The sequence below is a fragment of the Engystomops pustulosus genome, chromosome 5, assembly GCF_040894005.1.
Source record: "Engystomops pustulosus chromosome 5, aEngPut4.maternal, whole genome shotgun sequence".
NCBI lineage: Eukaryota > Metazoa > Chordata > Amphibia > Anura > Leptodactylidae > Engystomops > Engystomops pustulosus.
Genome location: NC_092415.1, coordinates 39,323,409 through 39,345,390, shown reverse-complemented (window position 1 = coordinate 39,345,390; position 21,982 = coordinate 39,323,409). Strand labels below are relative to the sequence as shown.

General features: G+C 38.8%; 1 protein-coding gene across 5 annotated transcripts in view; it reads left to right on the top strand.

Moving 5' to 3' along the window:
- The window catches only part of HNF4G (hepatocyte nuclear factor 4 gamma), a 71,218-nt gene extending 49,805 nt beyond the window's left edge, over positions 1–21,413 (top strand). For all 5 annotated transcript variants that reach the window (XM_072151690.1, XM_072151687.1, XM_072151688.1 and 2 more), the window contains 9 exons: positions 8,547–8,718; positions 10,988–11,082; positions 14,604–14,710; positions 15,877–16,032; positions 16,633–16,720; positions 16,831–16,983; positions 17,961–18,197; positions 19,210–19,332; positions 19,460–21,413. In XM_072151690.1, the coding sequence (XP_072007791.1) occupies positions 8,573–8,718; positions 10,988–11,082; positions 14,604–14,710; positions 15,877–16,032; positions 16,633–16,720; positions 16,831–16,983; positions 17,961–18,197; positions 19,210–19,332; positions 19,460–19,578 (1,224 nt within the window). In that variant the 5' untranslated portion in view covers positions 8,547–8,572 and the 3' untranslated portion in view covers positions 19,579–21,413. The remainder of the gene's footprint in view (positions 1–8,546; positions 8,719–10,987; positions 11,083–14,603; positions 14,711–15,876; positions 16,033–16,632; positions 16,721–16,830; positions 16,984–17,960; positions 18,198–19,209; positions 19,333–19,459) is intronic.
- The last annotated feature ends 569 nt before the right edge of the window (positions 21,414–21,982 follow it).

Genomic DNA, 21,982 nt, shown 5'->3' with positions numbered 1-21,982 from the left:
ATTTTTTTTGTCTGGATCTACAATTATTAAATATACAGTTTCGACTTACATACAAATTCAACTTAAGAACAAACCTTCGGACCCTATCTTGTACATAACCCGGGGACTGCCTGTATATATATATATATATATATATATATATATATATATATATATTTCTATATATATGTATATATTTATACAATACTACTGCATTTATTTTTAAAAAAATTTGCGCTGTGGCCATTACTATCTTTTCTTTATCTAAAAGTGATATACACACTGAAAGGCCATTTCTTAGAAAATATGTAATCTAAGAAACAAGATCATTGCAGGTTCATGGTGACATGAAATATGTTACATATCACCCTGAATACTGAAGGAAATAATACAAAATAATAGAAGTCATAATAAACTTTTTCTTGATCAGAAAATGAGTATAAACCCCCACTCCCCCCAAAATCAAGCATGATAAACAGGGTTATAAACAATTAATTACTCATAGATCCAGGCACTGGAACTATGGTAATCTTCTTATTATTGTTATCCATGGCCTCCTTCATTCTTAACTCTGGTGGTGGGCATTACTCTGTGCTGTAGCTTCACAGGTTGTTACACTGTGCAGGAGTAGATCTTCTCCCTTGAGTGTGAGATAACAGCAGGCAAAGGCAGAAGGGATGTGCTGAGTCATCAGGGGAATGGGGAAACAGTGTAACAGCTGGTGAAGCTACAGCACAAAAGGGTTATGTTAATACTCCAGGAGCCCTACTTACTCAATAGCATAATTTTAAAAGCAGCTTCTAGAAGGAAGCAGGCAATGGATAACAATTCAAGAAAATGACCAAAGTAACTGTGCCTGGATCTATGAGTAAGCTTCCCTGGTGTAGCATGCTTGATTTTGATGATAGATTTCCTATAACAATGCAGTTAAAGATTCAGTTAGCACTAAATATTTTTGACACATGCAGAAACCATAACAGTAGGATACATCGGTCTGTAACTATGCTGTATGTAGTGCCAGACTGGGGCAACAACAAGTACCAGAGGTTCCTGCTGTGGGCCCAGCTCAGATCTCTAACAGTTAAATAAGTTGAAGCAGAAGATTTGGATTTTAGTTGAGAGTGAATTTTTTGACTCTTCACTTTTTTTAGGTTTCTTGACTTTTTTTCAGGTTAACTTTTCAACAATCTGAAAATATGGCAATACAAAATATTTTTAAAAACCTTTACTGGATTTTTTTAATTTTTCAAGAACAGAGAAAAATGTAGGGCTGTCCATCCATTAATCACAAATAGACAAATTCCATAACAGCCATAACTAATATAATCAATGAGAGAACAGTACAAGGGCGCTGACTAGTTGTAGAAGAAGTATTGTTCACTGGAATGTCGGAATACAGAGTCAACATTTCTAAGTTGTGTTTGCAGTCTGAGGTGTCAAAGAAACAAAGCCACAGGACCCAACTTGTCCTGAATTTCTCTGTATCATAGTAGACAAGCCTCGAAAAACATGCAGTTGCATCAAGTCCAACCTGTTAGTCCCATAACATGGGATATTTTTGATCTATAGAAAGGTGCACAGGCATCTATTGAAGATGTACAAAGTATCAGCCATAACAACCTATTGCGGCAGAGAGGTCCACATTGACATTGATCCTGTGGATCAATAGTATGCCTGTCTATGGGGATGGTAGAACCATCTCACTTCTAGGTGTAGGAGATGCCCTGTCTATGATGATGGAAGAGCCACCCATTCTCTAGGTGTAGAGGATGCCCCCTGTCTATGGTGATGGTAGAATCGCCTCTTCTCTAGGTGTAATTGCTGCCCCCTGTCTATGGTGATGGTAGAACTGCCTCTCCTCTAGGTGGAGATGGTGCCCCATGTCAACAGAGATTGTAGATCTGCCTCTCCTCTAAGTGGAGAGGATTCCCCCTGTCTATGCTGATGGTAGAACCCCCTCTTCTCTAGGCGTAGATGATGCCCCTGTTATATGGTGATCGTAGAACCGCCTCTTCTCTAGGCCTAGATGATGCCCCTTGTATATGGTGATTGTAGAACCGCCTCTTCTCTAGGTGTAGTTGATGCCCCCTGTCTATGGTAATGGTAGAACTGCCTCTCCTCTAGGTGGAGAGGGTGCCCTATGTCTATGGTGATGGTAGATCTGCCTTTCTCTAGGCGTAGGGGATGCCCCCTGTCTATGGTGATAGTAGAACCAACTATCCTCTTGCTGTAGAGGATACCCGTGACTATGGCATTGGTAGAACTGCCTCTCCTCTAGGTGTAGAGGATGCTCCCTGTCTATGGTGATGGTAGAACCATTTATCCTCTAGGTGTAGAAGATTCCCCATGTCTACGGTGATAGTAAAACCGCCTCTGCTCTAGGCGTAGAGGATACCCTTGTTCTGGCCACAGGCCTAGGTATAAAAAGAAGAATACTTTGAATGTACTGCCCATTCAAGTATTTGTACATTGCAATGAGGTTTCCCCTCAGCCATCTTTTTTTCTAAGCTGAATAACCCCAAGATTAGTAATCTGTCATTGTATTCTAGTTTTCCCATTCCCTTAATAATATTGGTTGCTTTCCTCTGCACACCTTCCAGCTATACTATGTCCATTTTATACAATGGTGCCCACAACTGAACACAATTCAGTTTTACTTACCCGGTCCATTCGCGATCCAGTGGTGCGTTCTCTGCGGTGGATTCGGGTCTGGCGGGGATTCATTAAGGCAGTTCCTCCGATGTCCACCAGGTGGCGCTGCTGCGCTGAAGAGCATCGGAACGCACTCAAGTTCACTGGCCTATTCCTAGTGAAGGTAAGTGCAAGCTCCGCTACACATTTTTTTAAAAAAATGCGGCGTTTTTTCCGAATCTGTCGGGTTTTCGTTCGGCCACGCCCCCGATTTCCGTCGCATGCATGCCAGCGCCGTTGCGCTACAATCCGATCGCGTGCGCCAAACATCCCGGGGCAATTCAGGGGAAATCAGCGCAAATCGGAAATATTCGGGTATGACGTCGGGAAAACGCGGATCGGGCCCTTATTAAATGACCCCCTAATATTTCATGTGTGGTCTGACCAGGGATTTTGTATAAGGGCAAAATGATGTACTTATCATGTAAATCTATTCCTCTTTTCATAAATGCCATAATTGTATTTGCTTTATTAGTAGCTGCCTGGCTCTGGTCACTTAAATTAAGTTTGCCATTCACCAATACCCCAAGTCTTTTTTGCTGCAGTTTTACCATGTAATTGACTGTTTAGAACATAAATGTACTTTTTGTTTCTATGACCCAAGTGCATAACCTTAGATTTATCTACCTTAAACTTCATCAGCCATTTCTCTGCCAAAGCCTCCAGCTTCCATAAATGCCTCTATAGTGTTTGGTCCCAATACCAAAACCCATGTCCCACCACTGTTAACTTCATCTTAGAATTTACGAAAAATGAGAACCCTCTGTTACCTATCACTAAGTCAGTTGTCAACACAAATACACAGATTTTCCCCTAGTTCCATTTAGAGTTCTTTTCTCGTAAGAGCAAAGTTGTTCTAATCTAGAAAGTTGTGCTACCTTTTTTTTAATCATTTTCCCTACTGATGGTGGGGTAGTCTGGCACCAGTGTAGTGGGAAAAATTGCAGCATTTTGTCAGGGTGATGTAATATGGCCTCATTCACTTCATGGATCTTAGCTACATGCGTAGAAGTGGTAATTTTCCTAGAATAAAGTAGCCATGCTTTTCTAATAATTGGTGACCCTAAAGCACCCTAGTCCGATGATGTTGTGGCCAAAACCCTCAAGATAGCTACTTCTCTTTGTGGTGACAAGTCATTATAAACTCTTGTAATGATAAGTAAATGAACTTTTCATAGGTGCCCTCTTATCTATCAGTAGTCCTTATGTCATACACCAATAATAACTGCTTAAATATGGCTGAGATACAAAGTAAAATCTAATTGTTAACAGAGATTTATTATTTTATATGGGAATTATGCTTGAGTTTTTATTGGTAATAAGAAATTAAGAGGCTCTCTTAAGCCATTCTGGAGCAAGGCCAAAAGAAATCATTAACTCACATTGTTTTATATTAACACTGTATCTATTGGATATCATTTTATAGGCAGGCTTTGTGGTTATTTTCTCTAACTTTATTTTAAATAAAAATAAATAAATAAATAAATAATAAATAAATTATTTATAAGCATTTTGATATCCTTCCACCCAATTTTAGTTATACTGTATATTATTTCTTCTGTGATTTTGTCTATTTTATAACTACCGTACTTCATCACGATCTTGGAGACCATTCATAACTTCCATTATCTTGTAGACCTTACATAGAAAAAAAGAAAACATATTTCTAGATTTTAAAAGTTTGGGGATATCCATCAATAAATGAGCTTGCGAATTGTTTTTTGAAGATGTGATATTTTGTGATTGTTGTATAAGTTATTGGATGATAGCTGTGTCATGCTTAACTATGGCCCTTGTCATAGTGTCATCTTTTCTGTGATGCACATAAAAGTGCTTTATTTATTAGTCCCAATGCTAATAATTACATCACAAATGCGTGCCGTAAGAAATAAGTTGTAACTTGACAGTGCAAAATTTTGACAAAATTGGCACACAGCTGAGAGAGTCTTGAATGTTATCTTATTTTGTAGGTTGGTTTGGGATGTGTAGCACATTCTTCATTACGTGTGTAACATTTTGAGGAATTGGGGCACATTTACTAAGGGCTTTGCACAACTTTGTGCCGCACTTTATTTGGACTGTTCAAGTTTTTCAGGGCTAAAATGGCTTACAAAGGTATTTAAGAAGTGTATGCACTGGGATTGTGGTGCATGTAACCCTTTTGTGGCACAGCTGCGCTGGCTTCCATGAAACACAAATTATGGGGCGTTCTGGTGCTCGGTCCGACTGATTAGGACCAAGTGCCGTATTTAACTTTCAAATTGTGTTGCATGCCCTATGTTAAAGATGCACCACAAAAAAGATGGTGAACTCTGTCAGACCAGTGCGGGGAAGCGACACATTCACAATTTCAGGAGAACGATCTTAGTGAATCACTGCTCGCAGCTTTATAGATGGAGAATGCACTTTCAGTGAACACAAGCAGCATTGTAAGTAAATATGCCCCAATTGGTGCAGAGTCACAAAATGTTGCACGCATGAAAAAAAGGGGTTCCAAATCACTTCTACATTTCTTACATGGTCTTTCTTACATGGTCTTGTTAGGCCCGTTCCACACTTGCGAGTGTGATGCGATGAACTCGCATCACACTCGCAACGCATGTTGCCGGGAACCCACGGCCCGAACGCTGCACCCCGGGAGTGAACTCAGCATGTCAGTTCACTCCCGGTGTGCAGAGTTCGGGCCGTGCGTTCCCGGCAGCATGCGTTGCGAGTGTGATGCGAGTTCATCGCATCACACTCGCAAGTGTGGAATGGGCCTAAGTTATAGATTTCAATCCTGCCACAAAGTGTTTTGCAAACTTTCTGGGACCCTTTTAATAATATTTTTAATTGCCTCTGTTTTCATGAACAGTAGGGAATAGGGTTACTGTGGCCCAAAAAATTACCATATAATTTATTATACTTTATGGCATAAACTACTGTTGCTGAAAACTACGTTCCGAGCATTTGTCTGGAATATGAAATCCCAAAGAACTGTACTGAACTTATAGCTGAGGGTTTCACTAAATTGTATCCATACAAGACAATCCTCTGTAAGCTGAACAGCCTTGACTCCAACCTGATAACTCTTATCTATAATCAAACATTTAGTCAGAGGCTTAAATAGTCAATCTCTGAGTCAGACTAGCACAAACACATGACTTCACGCCAGACACATATAACAAACGCAGAAATTCTGTACATATACAAAGAATGATACATGGTACTCAAGCTTACTGTTATAGACACCATAGGATAGACACCATGTACTACATGTCGACAACAGTAATTTGTGGCAAACAACTGCCAGATAAAAAAGGGTTATATATGTTTATAAAACATGCACCAAAAAGGGATGTGCAATTGGGAATCGGGACATGGCTTTGCCTCAAAAATGTCTGTGCGCCAAAAAATAAAGTAAGGGCTCCAAAAATTAAATTGTAAAATATAACAACTAATATTTGGTCTGAATTACAACTTTATTATGTTAAATTACAAAGTGGCACCAGCATTTTTCACCTCTGAACCCACAGCACCCTCATGTAGGGTAATACAATGCCTTTTAGCTTGGTACTTAATTTTTTAACATAAAATCACATGCAACTAAGCCAAAATACATCACACAGTGACCTTTACTTTAGGAGGTAGTTCATACATAAGGAGTAAGGAGAAGGTTCACTTCAGATGATGTTATCTTGTCCTTTATAGCAGCTAGCATGGACAATATGAATATTCTATCCTCTGTCAAACATATCTTCTCACCAGACCTATCAATCACAATAAACGGCTACCTATTCCTATCATCACGCACCACATCCAAGCCGTTACCATACCAAACCCATATAGAGCTTTTACATTTGATCATTACTCAACCCAAAGTCTACATAATTCCTTGTTCTGCTTAGAATATTGCAAAATTGTCTTCTGTGGCTCCTAGCTAACACTCTAATGCCCCTCTGATCTACCTTTAAAGGGGTATCCCGGGAATATGAATTTATGATACAAAACCCCTAATGCTGTAAATAACAAAACTCAATGACACTAGTCACAAAATGGAGCTTAAATAGTTTGATTTTATTATTCACAAAATGTTATGGCCTCTCTAAAGTATGCAGAGTTATCACCAAGATGGTCGCCACTGGAAACTACAAGTCCCATGATCCTTTAGTTCTCAGTAACTCCTCCACCTACATCTTATGCTCTGCTTCCAGTTATGATGTAACAGTCTGTCCTGCTCTGTTACCGTACTAATGATGTATGTAACTGCCATCACTGCACATAACCTCACTGAGATGCGTCTCACCACAACACTGGCCATACTGGATGCCCTGCAACCATCCGACTACAGTGGTGATCACATGACCTGCCCAGGCAGGTGTAGGACATGTGATGTGGACATGTGACCAGCGGCCATCTTCTGTCCTGTGTCTGCTCCGCTTGGAGGAAATCAATGGACTGATTAAACGGCCAGTAGCATTTTAATTCTTCATTACAGTGTATGTCAGCAGCATTTTCTGCTAAGGGAAGCAAAATTTTATTACACTAATTAATTAACTAATTACATATTAGCTTATATTTTAAGGACCCATTTATATATGAATTATGCTTATTCCTGAAATACCCCTTTAATTATTCTGCCCATTTATTCCAACTTACACCTCATGTCTCCTCTGCCTCTCCACTCTCTCCACTGTTTACCCAATGCACAAGGATTTCAGTTCAAAATATTAACCATGACTTACGAAACCATCTACAACCTGTCTCTTTTATATATTTCTGACCTAATCGCCCATTATTATCCCAAATATAAACTGTGATCCACAAGGAACCTTCTGTTTCACTCTTCTACTATCCACTCTTTTCACCATCATCTCCAAGACCTCTCCAATGTATGTCCCACATTCATCCCTCATAACATAACCTGAGAAGCTAGTGGTTTATAATTTTACTAAATAAACTATAGCTATAACTGCTATGCTTCTTCGCGTATGGTTTATATTTACCATCCCATATAGACTGTGAGTAGAGATGACCGGACGCAAACCCAGTGCGACCGGACATATGACTGGTTTGGTGGCCATGCCAATAGCTACTAGCTATAGCAGTGTCTCCCTGACCATGGCTATTAGCTATTAGCTTCAAATTGCCAGTTTGGCTTCATGGCAGGCAATCCTGCAATATGTCTGAGTCACATGGGGAACAACCGAACCCCGTTCACTAATTTCTGTCTTTGAGCACTTGAAGGCAGGGACAACCTCCATCTGTGCTATTTTAGTTTATTTTTGTGTCTTTTCTACTTCTTTGTGCTTGTTTTTTATGCAATATATGTGCCCCCCTTTTTAAATGAATAACATTAATGATGTACAATAATTAATCATCATGGAAATAATGCAATTAATAATATGTTACACATCTTCCCAATGCTCCACACAAGCTTTTAAAAACTGTAACTGGATTTTACCGATGAAGAGTAATAATAGTCTTTTTACATTGAAATCTACATTTTCATGATATTATTCTTTCCTATGATATTCTATTTGAGCCATAATGATTTTTAAACCTTTTCCTGCAAGTGGTCATTGTTACATCAAAGACTTTAGATGAGATGAATATATTGAAATACCTCCAGGTAATCTACAATTATTAAAGGTTTAGAGTGGCTCTAATGATCATGTGCTTCCCTTCCATAACACCTTGTTCAGCTCTAGTGGTCTGATTACTTAATAGACATTCAATAATTGTTTTACACCTAGGATATTAGCTTCCTTTTTCTTGTATCGCAGTTTGCAAAAATGTATCTGGAATGATACCATTCCTCTATTGCTAGGCCATTCTTTATTATTGTTATTTCAGTTTAAATTAATTATGTGTTTTATATTTTCCCCATGTTCTAGATAGTTCTCCCGGAGAATCAGTCATCATGAACGTAATTGACAATGGGATCAACAGCCTGTGTGCAATATGTGGAGACAGAGCTACAGGAAAGCATTATGGGGCATCCAGCTGCGATGGTTGCAAAGGGTTCTTCAGACGTAGCATCAGGAAGAGCCATGTTTACTCTTGCAGGTATTTTACAAATAAGATTTTTAAAAATGTTGAACAAATATTTTTATAAAACCATTGCCCTAAATGTAAAATTGGCTTTAAATCCAAAATAATCAACTCAGAATCAATTACGAACAGTGAATACAGTAATAAAACACAACCTCTCAAAATTCAATGATACGGTAAGGACATAATAATAAAAAAAAATGCTCGTAATGAGAGCCATGGAATTGGGAAAGAAAGACAATGATAGTGTCACCTACCTAATTGCTTCTGCATATCCTAGGTGATATGGGACAACTAGAAGACAGTCCCTCCCTACACCAAAGTGGGAACACAAAACAGGACAAACAAACAAATAGCACAAAAGTGAATCATTGATACAAAGGGGTAGACTCAGAACAATAGCCAAATAGTCAATAGCCAAAGATCAGAAAACTAGAAGAAAAAAGAAAGAACAGCAAGCTGAGTAACAGGGTAGAAAGCAGGTGAAGCAAAGCTAAAATCGGCACTGTACTGAATGAGAACAAAACATTCATAGGAGGCCAGAACCTCAGCCCCAGGACTAGTGGAGCAGAAGTTATCAATCACAACATTAACTGTTGCTGGACCAGAGTAAACTGCAGGAGCATAAGGGTGAAAACTACTCCAAATGAGCCAGCAAACTAAGTGCATGTTCACAAAGGCAAATCAACACATCTACAGCAGCATTCCACAGACAGAGGATGACACCAGCACAGATGTTACAATGATCCTTAAACGGTTTCTAAAATTTGATAAGAAAACTGTGAATGGGAAAGCCATGTGTAATAAAATAATCACCCCCAATAGATTCAATAGATTGCAAAACCACCTTTCCTGAAATAGGTAGAAGTTTTTAATTTCATCAATCTCTCAAATCATTCAGCATTGTATCGGCTCATTGAGAATTATGGACATTTCAATCGGACACAGCATTTCAATTTTCAATTGCATTGAGTTCTGGATCTTGAATGGACCTTTGTGTATTTGTAATCATTGGGGGAGATTTATCAAAAGTGTCTGAGAGCATAACTGTTGAAGTTGCTTATGGAAACCAATCAGAGCTCAGCTTTCAATTTAAAACTGTTGTGGGGAAATAAAAGCTGAGCTCTGTTTGGTTGCCATGAGCAGCTAGAACAGTTTTGCCTTAGGCACATTTGATAAATCTACCCCATTGTCCTTCTGCATGCCCTAGCTTTAGCTGTTGGATAGATGACTCACATGTAATTCTGCAATACTTTGACCTATATTCAAGCTCATACATTGGTAATAAATTAATTCTCAACTTAAGTGGGGAGATTTATCATACGCCACCATATACATCTGGAGGATTTGGCCTTGGTGTATTTGGCAGACTGGCTGCGCAGTAGTACAAATCTATGACAGGTCTTGGTGTAAAGGGGGCATAGAGTGGAAAATAATTGCAATGCTTGGCGTTAGGGGGCATATGTCCCCCAATGACTATGAGATACCCAAGTCCTGTGTCTGAAAAAAGTCCATATCATCAATCCTTTCACCATCATGTTTGCACTGTATTTGAAAGTTGCTATATGATTTTGTGTTGATGGAACTTTGTGCCCCCACTTTTTTCTTACTTGTCCAAACACTGTTGCAGAAGTCTTGAGGTTTATTCAGATACAACTCTGCAAAATTATTTGCAAATTTATCTCCATGAGCTTCACATCCTCTGTGCTTTTTGCTTCTCTTTATCCATCGGCTTCGACTCTGGGGATAAGGGATTGCTTTATGGGCACCTTATAGTTATTGCCTCTAAAAACATAGTTACAATAACTATTCTTGACCATTGACTTCTAATTCTAAACACATTTTTCAGATGTCTTTTAAAGCTTTCTTAAAAATTTAAGAGCACAGGTCCACATTTATTAAAACCCTTCACCAGTTTTCTGTCTGACTTTGAACGTTCTTTTCAGTGCAAAGTGCTTGCACGTGTATTTTTAAAGTGTTCGTGGAACATGTGCCTCGCAACTGCCCTATACCCGACCCATGGACTTGTGCAGAGTCCGACAGCAGAGTGTTGCATGTCCCATGTTAAAGGTGCACCAAGAAAAATTTGGAGCACTCTGTCAGAGCAGTGCAGGGGGGGCCCGATTCATGAAGAACGGGCGCCAGAAATCCTGACTCTGGTGCCCCCTGCACACTACACAGGGAAACTGCACATGTGATAAATGTGGTCATACAGTTGATCCTTATAGGAGTTCTTGGATGTGCTACACATACATATAATGATCCATGTCTTCTTTCATTCTAGGTTTAGCAGACAGTGCGTTGTTGACAAAGATAAAAGGAATCAGTGCAGATATTGTCGTCTGAAAAAATGTTTTAGAGCTGGAATGAAAAAAGAAGGTATTTTTAGCTTTATTTTTTTTTTTACTTTATACTACCGTATATACTCGTGTATAAGCCGAGTTTTTCAGCACAAAAAATGAGCTGAAAAACATCCCCTCGGCTTATACACGAGTGTATTACCCCAAAAAAATTACCCACTTAAAAAAATAAAATTAAATACTCACCCTCCGATGTCAGCGCGGCTCCCCGATGTCGGCGCGACTTACCGATGTCCCCGATGTCAGCGTGTCCCGTCTTCTTTCTTCTCCGCGGCTCCTCTTCTTTCTTCTTTCTTCTATCATCGACGCGGCCATGTTTTCTTCATGGCCGCGCATACTATGACGTCAGCAGCGGCCGCGTCATAGTATGCGCCTGCTAGAAGAAAGCATGGGCGCGAGAAAAGTGAAGAGGAGCCGCGGAGAAGAAAGAAGACGGGACGCGCTGACATCGGGGACATCGGTAAGTCGCGCTGACATCGGAGGGTGAGTATTTAAGTTTATTTTTTTAAGGGCCGTGGGGGCAGGCTGTATACTACTAGGGGCAGGCTGTATACTACTAGGGACAGGCTGTATACTACTAGGGACAGGCTGTATACTACTAGGGGCAGGCTGTATACCACTGGGGGCTGCTGTATACCACTGGGGGCTGCTGTATACCACTGGGGGCTGCTGTATACTACTGGGGGGCTGCTGTATACTACTGGGGGGCTGCTGTATACTACTGGGGGGCTGCTGTATACTACTGGGGGCTGCTGTATACTACTAGGGGCTGTTGTATACTACTAAGGGCTTGCTGTATACTACAGGGGGGCTTGCTGTATACTACAGGGGGGCTGCTGTATACTACAGGGGGGCTGCTGTATACTACTAGGGGCTGCTGTATACTACTAGGGGCTGCTGTATACTACTAGGGGCTTGCTGTATACTACTAGGGGCTTGCTGTATACTACTAGGGGCTTGCTGTATACTACAGGGGGGCTGCTGTATACTACTGGGGGCTGCTGTATACTACTGGGGGCTGCTGTATTCTTCTGGGGGCTGGCAGGCTGTATACTACTGGGGGGGTTTGACCAATGCATTTCCCACCCTCGGCTTATACTCGAGTCAGTAGTTTTTCCCAGTTTTTGGTGGTAAAATTAGGGGTCTCGGCTTATACTCGGGTCGGCTTATACTCAAGTATATACGGTATATTATGACTGTACTGTATTACTGTATATAGAGTATATTACTGTATTGCACCAGTACTATTAAACCTTACTTCAGATAAACCAAAAAAAAATCTTAACTTTTGGTTTATTTATTATACAGACCACAGCATCTACTTTAAAGCTTGTTGAATATATATTTTAAATTCACATTTAAAGGATTTTATACCTGAAAACAGTCACATATAGATGGAATATATGACTTTCAGAATGGGGATATTGTTGTTAAAGCTTATGAATTCAAAAGGATTAACTTTTGTCATTTATAAACATAATACAATTCATAAACATAAAGAAATATTTAAGGTATTGCTAATAGTAGCTGTCATGATCATATCTAAAATGGTGCATGTAATTTGCAAGAGTAAACTTTCCCTATACAGCTATAGACTATTAGGAATGAGCCGACCCGAACGCTCCCCCCAACCCCCAATGTTAACACACTGGCAGCAAGTAACATCCACCAAGCCATTTCCCCAAGTATTGTTTTTCTTGCATGATGTCAAAGGGAATGGCAATCCACTGGAAAATAGGGGTACACAAATGCTGTTGTGTGTGTGCCCCCTCTGGCAGGATCCACTCTTCTTTTAGTTTCTTAAGCCCTTGTCTTTATAAAAAAAAAAAAGGTTTTAGAAAAAGGGATCCAGGCTCCATTGACATCTATTGAGCCCGGAGCTCTTGATTTAATCTTTTGTCAAAAAAAAAAAAACCAAAAGCTTAAGAAGCTAAAAGAAAAACAGATCCTACCAGAGGGGGCACACGCCACTATGTCAGTGCTTGGTTTACAAATCTTCATCCTGGTGGTAACTGTCCTTTAAATAGAAGTATGAATTTAAAAATTTCAGGCTCAGGTCTGCTTATCTCTATACAATATGCATTATATGGACTCAAATGCAATTACTAACCAGGTATGGGGATAATTGCCCTATAATCACCATACCTCTGGTCCCCCAACAGCCACCCAAAAAGACATATTCATAACTACTACTGGGGACAATATAGGTCATTTCTGCATTAGTACAGTATGTAGTTCAGTAATACATTATGAAAAGCCAAAGAATTACTTGTTATGTTCCATCAATGTGAATGGGCTTTATTAAGATCCCATGCAGGGTGACCATGGTCATTGTGCCAACATGCAGGCCAAATTAGCCACAAGGCAGAGATAGGGATAAAAGGTGGGAAATGTATTTACTAAAGATATCATGTGTAATTCCAAACAGAGCATCTTCCTCTTCTATTAAAGAGGTTTTCCCATTTCAGCAAATGAATGTTATTGTTTGTATAATGAAAATTTACAATTTTCCAATATACTTCTTGTATCAATTTCTCGCGGTTTTCTAGATCTCTGCTTGCTGTGCGCGTAGGTTCGGAGATGTGTGTGCACAGCTGCAAAGTGAAGAATAGAATTAAAACATTAAAAACAGTGAACACAGGACCATTTAAGTGCAGAACACATTGAAAGAACACTATTCTTCACATTCCAGATGTTCTGAACATCTCCGAACCTAGCGGGAGACACGCGCAAACACCTGGAAAGTGAAGAATAGTGTTATTTCAATGTGTTCTAACAAGCAAAACATCTGTAAACATCTGGAATATATTATGTAATGAAAATACTGTTCTTCACTTAATTTAATGCTCGATCTCGAGCCGGCGAGATACTCGTCCAAGTAACGAGCCGGTCCGAGTATGCTAATACTCGACCGAGCAATATACTCGGGCGAGTATACTCGCTCATCTCTATTTATTTCCAGTGGACAAAATCTGACCATGGTCACACAGGTGCACGGCTCGTTATAACCCACAGCTCTGATTCCTCTCTGTGATATAATGAGCCGTGCACCTGTGTGACCATGGTCAGATTTCTGTCCACAGGAAGTAGAATCTTTCTATAGAAGGACAGCATGCAGAGATCTAGAAAATCGTGAGGAATTGATACAGAAAATAATTTTTCATCATACAAACAATAACATTAATTTGCCGAAATGGGAATATCCCTTTAAGGGCATTGAATGTGCTTTGTCAGTGAAATAGAAAATTGGCTGAAAAGTGTTGGCTGCAGGGACTCCTTGCATCTTAAATTACTATCATGCTCGGATTCACTTTCCTGGAACTGTGTTTGGTCCATGAAATGCAGCCACCACACGGTCTATCATACACAGCCCAAACATGTTTGGGAATCTTTTCCCCCAATGAATCAATAAATATATACTCACGGAGTAACTTTCTATTACAATGAGTACACTGCTGTGTCTAGTGGCTTTTATGTACATTCACCCTATATTCATTTGTTCTTTATACTTTAGCTAACAAACATCATTTTGTTTAATAGCTGTTCAAAATGAACGAGACCGGATAAGTACAAGAAAAAGTGTGTTTGATGGAAGCAACATCCCCTCCATTAACACGTTGTCACAAGCCGAGGCCCTGTCTCGTCAGGTAAAAAAGACGTAAATTTAAATACGGTCTGATCTTACATCATGGATTCCATATTTATCCACTAATATCTTCACAGATATTTAGTGATGATGTAAATACTTGACTTATTTTCTACATGACTTGGGTTGTGCCCTTTATTGTAGTTCAAAGCTGCATTCACAATTCTTCCATCTAGCATACCAAATAACATCTATTAAGACCTACATAAAGTTAAGATTTAAAGGGAACCTGTAATCAGAAAAGTCATTTTTACCTGAAGACAGGTTCCCATAACCTAAGACATGTTCATTTCAAAAATGCTTTTGTCAGCAATATGAATAATTCCTGTGCTTTTTAAATAATTTTACATTACCTGGCTCCCTGCCAGTAGTGTGTGGTGAGTCCCAGGAAAGGGGGGCAGCTCAAATGACACAAATCATATTTTCCTCAATCCCTCCTCCCTGCTCACTCAGGTTGCAGGGTAAAGGCTGAAAAAGGGAAGTAAGGGCCATGAGTGAGGATGAGGACAGATTGGGAAGAAGACTTGTGCCATTTGTACTGCCCCCCGATACTCACCACACACAGGTAATGCTGAATAATTGATTAAAAAGCACTGGATTTATTCATATTACCGACAAAGGCAATTTTTTAAATGTACATGCCATAGGCTATTGGAACCTATATTCAGGTAAAAATGACCTCCCTGATTACAGGTTCCCATTAAAGGTGGGTACTTGGCTTTTCCATTTTGGCTTTATTTTTTAACACTAACAATGAAGCGCTGGAATCTATTTTTTGATGTATAACTGAGGTTGTATTTATCTTATGTCTCCGGCAAGATTAGTATTTTGTATTTTCTGTTGTATTGTTGTTTTATATTTTTGCACTATTATTACTTTGAAAAGCATATTTTAGATGTCAGTTGTATGTGTAACATTGATATTAATATTTTGAAATATTCCAAACTGTTATATTTTGTATGCTTAGTGCACCTCATGAAAGAGCAGGATTTGACCATTTGCATGCATGTTGAAGTGAAATCCATAATGGCAACAGAGTTTTTCAATTATTTGGATGATTGCTTCCGTGGTTTTTGTTTAAAAACAGTGTTAGGCAAAGGTAATTTTTTATGGGAATTGCATTTTCATATAGTCTATCCATTTTCTTTCTCCCTTCTACATTGTTAGATCACTACCTCGAGTTCTGGTACAAATACTGACATAAATACAAAGAAAATTGCTAGTATTAGTGATATTTGTGAATCCATGAAGCAGCAACTTCTAGTCTTAGTGGAGTGGGCAAAATATATCCCAGCATTCTGTGAGCTTCCTCTAGACGATCAGGTAAGAAGCAAAAAATCTACAATGTTCTGTAAATCAAGAAGATGCAGGGAAGTTTTAACCAAAAATTAGTAAGAACGGCTTCAAACAACCATGTTTGGTCCATGGCCTACAGAGCATATGTCGGCCATGCTTCTCAGATCAAACACTGTAGATGGACCATGACTACCAGCATTACAGTCATCCATGATGCTGTAAGTCACTGCCCCCAAGAGTTATCTACTGTCTCATCTTGAAAATATGAACACAGTATGGGACAGTCATCTCATTGGTGGCCACCCACTGCAGAAGACTATGATATTGGAAGTTCTGCAAACTGTTCAAACCAGGAAAAGCTAACATAGGGTCCCTATTTTTCAGAAATATGCAAATATGTTTCCCAGGGAGGGAAAAAGGAAAACAATAAGCCAAATAACATGATGTTAGTAAGAAATATAATTGCAGAACTGTGTTGTATTGAAAATCTAGTTATCTCATTAAAAAAACATACAAAATCTCAAAATGTCCAGCAAAGAGGCAAGATATGGAAAGGACACATCTATAGCTACATCCTATATGAATATGTGAAATTACAGACTTTAAATATAGTTTTTATATTTGCAGGTTGCTTTACTGAGAGCACATGCGGGAGAACACCTCTTGCTTGGAATAGCAAAACGTTCATTGGTTTTTAAGGACATCTTACTTTTGGGTAAGCCTAGCTATCACTGTTGTTATGTGTGATATACTTCAGAAGATACCAGTCCTATTGCATGTAGATATATTTATTATGTTAAAAAATTTGTTGACCTTTTGTTTCAGGAAACAACTATGTGATCCATCGAAACTGCAATGAGCTAGAGATAAGCCGAGTGGCCAACAGAATTTTGGATGAACTTGTCCAACCATTCCAGGATATCCAGATAGATGATAATGAATATGCCTGCTTGAAAGCAATTGTATTTTTTGATCCAGGTAAAAGAGAGGATTAATGTATGTGTAAAAATATTGGATTTGTCCAGTTAAAGAAAATCTGCCATCAAAACCAAGCATGACAACCCATGGACCCTTACTCATAGATCCAGGCACCATAACTGTGTTACTTTTCTTATATTTGTTATCCATGGCCTCCTTTCTTCTAAAATCAACTTGATCAATTATGCTAATGAGCCTGCTAATGAGCCTGACAACCCATGGGCCCTTACTCTTAGATCCAGGCACCACAACTGTGTTACTTTTCTTACATTTGTTATCCATGGCCTCCTTCCTTCTAAAATCAACTCGATCAATTATGCTAATGAGCATGAGAGGCTACGTTAGCCCATCAGTCCAACGAGCACTTACTGCTGTATTCTCTTGCTAAGAGAACAAGTGGGAGACTGATAAAGTGTAACAATCTTTAAAGCCAGATCACAGAGGGGCTAGGGTAGCTCCTCATGCTCATTGTTATAATTATAAAAGTTGATTTTAGAAGGAAGGAGGCCATGGATAACAAATATAATTAGATGAATCTATGAGTAATATAATTAGATGAATCTATGAGTAAGGCAACTTTTACACTAATGTTTGAGGGACCGATATCCAACCATACAGTTTGTGGACGGATATCCGCCCCCATAGAAGCTGGCCATGGGGCAGGCCTCGGTATGGTGACCACTGTATCATACCCTGCACAGGAAAATCATAGAGAATGCTCTATCTTTTCCTTTATACACATGCAAGCACCATAACTCGCTATGTAGAGGGAGGGAGCAACGTTCACCCCTCCTCTCTTCAGCGCAAAGCAGGAGCAAGATTCTTCCCAATGGTCAACTAGAGAAAGACCATACACCTCTTGTTCACCTCAGAAGGAGTGTTTGTCCAAAAGTCGACTTTAATATCATTAAATTGCATTCTAAATACAAAAACTAAACTAAATGCTGAGGTCATCACATCATTTTTCTGATTTCCAGATGCTAAAGGACTCAGTGACCCAATGAAGATTAAAAATATGCGCTACCAAGTACAGATTAGTTTAGAGGACTACATAAACGACAGACAATATGATTCTAGAGGACGGTTTGGAGAACTACTGTTACTTTTACCTACTCTCCAGAGTATAACCTGGCAAATGATTGAACAAATTCAATTTGTAAAATTGTTTGGCATGGTAAAGATTGACAATCTTCTCCAGGAGATGTTATTAGGAGGTAAGTTCTTTTTATTACTAATTTAGTTTTTATTTGCTTACATTTAGTAAAATATAAAAATTTAAATAATGCAAAACTAGACATCGTTCCCCTTGGCCTCCACCTCCAGTTTGTATCAATCACCAACTACAGTAGCTCAGCTTCCACCATATATAAATATATTTAATGTGATTACACAGTCGGTAGGACATGAGGTTCCAATGGTGTTAATATTTTACAAGTTACATCTTTACTATTACAGCTAGTCTAATAGATAGCAGTAACAATGACTTTAGAGAAATATTAACTAGTAAAACTGTTGGGTGATTTCCATAGTCTTACTGTTGTTGAACTTATTAAATAAAAGTCTCCTCTTCCGACACTGTTTGAGAAAATACTTGTATTGCATTGCAAAGGTACCCTAGTGATATAAACTGATCATATGGTCACAAAACTATTAATGAAGAATTGGTTTTTCAAATTATCATCAATATTAAAGGGAACCTGTCATCAGGAGCCCTTTTTCTTACTCCACCATGTCCCTTGGAAACCGCTCCGTCATGCATCTATTTAAAATTGGAGAGATATAGGGATTTTTTCAAATTTGAAATAGACACATGACGGAGTGGTTTCCTGAGGGTGGGGGGTAACCACTTCTCACTGGCCACTCCCACGGAACAGAGAGAAAGGTAAACTTTCATCTAACTTTTCTTTTTGTCGGAAAAAGATAGTTTATTTTATAAAGACATTATGTGCACACTATAGGGACAGGGGGTAGCCAGAAAAAGGACTCCTGGTGACAGGTTGCCTTTAAAAGGAGTTAAGCAAATTTGTTGAATTCTGTAGCTGAATTTTCTATGCATATTTTAAGGATAGCACCATAGGATAGTCGAAGCATATTAATAAAAATGTTTCATGATAACAAATCCACCCATACGTTTTTATGGAATTCTTGTTCATGCACAATACAAACTTAAAAATAAATAAAATGACTAAAATGTTTTAATATTGTTTTATTATTTTGTTTTTTAAGGTTCTTCTGCTGAGTCTAGTCACATGCATCATCTGACACATCCTCATATATCTCAAGACCCTTTAGGTGGGCAGACGCTACTTGTAAGTTCAATGTCTGCAAGTCTACACTCAGAACAGATTGGTAAGTATTAATAGGTAATGTAAATAATAAACCAAAAAAACCAAGATTTGTAATCTGTTTAGCAGGTAGCAAAGATTGAGCCGACCTCTCGATTTTTTTTCTTGTAACAAGATTATTTTTTTTCTAGCTACTCCTGAAACACCTTTACCTTCCCCTCCTCAAGGCTCAGGACAAGAACAGTACAAGATATCTACAAACCATGCAACAGTTATCACACATCAGTCTATCATGAAACAAAAACCTTGATGTTATTTTATTTTTTTTGCTGTATATAACAAAAGATGCCTGGACATTCATGGACACTGCCAGTTTGACCTTGATTGTGACTTTGAACTCATGGTCCAATGTAAGAAAAAAGGTTAAGAAACCTGATATTTATCTTTTGTATATCTCTTTTACTTAATACAAGATCCTGTTATAATTTCAGCACATACTTTACTTATATATTTGATATTGAAATCATACAATATGTTGTATTATTGCTACTGTATGTGCTACACAGAAATATTGCTAAATACTTTGTATATGATATATAATTTATGTTTATGTGTTGAAATGTGCTACTTCTGTGTCTTACGCTGGGGACTACAGATTTGTTATAGGTTACCTGCAGTGTAATCGCCAGCAACTAACCCTCAGTGATTTACAGTGACAGCATAGTGTGTGCAATTTATACAATTCCCATCCACATGCTGCATAAAAAAAACAGCTGCGTAAAATAATTTATTCTCAATCTACAGCATGTCATTTGCCGCTGTGAATTCTAAGAGTGCTATACAAGGGTTGAACTTTGACCCACCAATGCTGACAAAACATGTGAAAGCCATAAAAGAAACTAGCCTTTTTGTCTGATTTCTTGTTGTTGAATTTCCACTGCCTTCAATGTATCCTAATGTTCTAGATCATACTAGCCAAGCAGCTCAGAGTAAAGCGGCATAATATTAAAGGGGTTGTCTGGAGGTTTAAAAAACATGGCCGCTGTCTTCAAAACAGTTCCGCCACTGAAAGCTAAGCTGTAATACCGTCATCAGTCACGGTCAGGTATGGAGCTGTTTTTGGAAGAACATTTGTTGGTGTTCTTGGGGTTGTACTCATCCTTCTTTTTCTCCAAGTCGAGTTGATACCGAAATGTTCTGTTTTGGTCTCATGTGACCACTTAACCCTCATCCATGCCTCCTCAGATCAGATGTTGGTCAATTTGTGCCTTCTCGCTAAGCCGTTCGGCTGTTGTCCTGTAGCCATCAAAGCCTTGTACTGGTCTAAATATTGTTGTATGAAAAATGCTAATAAAAATGATATTACAAAAAAAAAAACTTCATCCCTGGTGTGGTTGAGTGGTGCTGTTTTTGGAAGAAAGCAGCCAGTTTTGACAACCCCTTTAAATAGAATGATACCACAACTTTCCTTTACTTGATGTAAAGGTTGAGTCCAGGTATTGATGTCTTAATTCACCAGCAATTTACCAGCAATACCAGCAAGGGTATTAACTTGAAATGGGGGAGGGAACAAGGCCTCCCCACCTCCCCAACATTTGTACATCTTCCTAGCATATACATGAAAAAAGGTTTACTTACCCTGCTCCAGCTCCTGATTCCAACACTGCATCAGTCTCCAGCTCTTTGGCACCAAGGGTCAAAGGACCAATTATGTAGAACAAGTGATGTCTCTTCACCCCTGACACATTCACCATGTTGGGTGAGCCAGAGACCACTGCAGTTCTCGAACAAGGAAGTGGAACAACTGCCCTGGCTTTTTAATTTTATTAATATTAAAATGAGTGTGATTACTGTTCTTCTGATATTTTCATGTATATTCATTTACTGTAAAATCTATTATTACTTTCTTATTTTATATATTATTATTGTACAATAAAGTTGATAATTAAGTTTGCGATTCCAATGTTTACAGTACACTAGTACATTTGACACTGTGATACTATTTAATTGTCACATATTCACCTTTTTGAACGCTTGTTTACTTGTTCTAAAATAGTAGCAAAATGTTACCTAATAACCCATCAGCCATAAAAATAATGTTAAAACATAATTATTTTATACTTAATAAATTTCCTTTGACAGATATTATTGTGTATGTTATTTTGTAGATACTTGACTGGTTGAATAACATTTGAAAAATACAGGTTACAGTTACAAGTTAATGGAGACCTCAGAGACCTTAACATTCACAGATAATAATATTATGACATGAAATGGGGAAAATAAGTACCGTATATACTCGAGTATAAGCCGACCCGAGTATAAGCCGAGACCCCTAATTTTACCACCAAAAACTGGGGAAAACTACTGACTCGAGTATAAGCCGAGGGTGGGAAATGCATTGATCAAACCCCCCCCAGTAGTATACAGCCTGCCAGCCCCCAGTAGTATACAGCCTGCATGCCCCCAGAAGAATACAGCAGCCCCTAGTAGTATACAGCAGCCCCCCTGTAGTATACAGCAAGCCCCTAGTAGTATACAGCAGCCCCCATGTAGTATACAGCAAGCCCCTAGTAGTATACAGCAAGCCCCTAGTAGTATACAGCAGCCCCCCTGTAGTATACAGCAGCCCCCATGTAGTATACAGCAAGCCCCTAGTAGTATACAGCAGCCCCTAGTAGTATACAGCAGCCCCTAGTAGTATACAGCCTGCT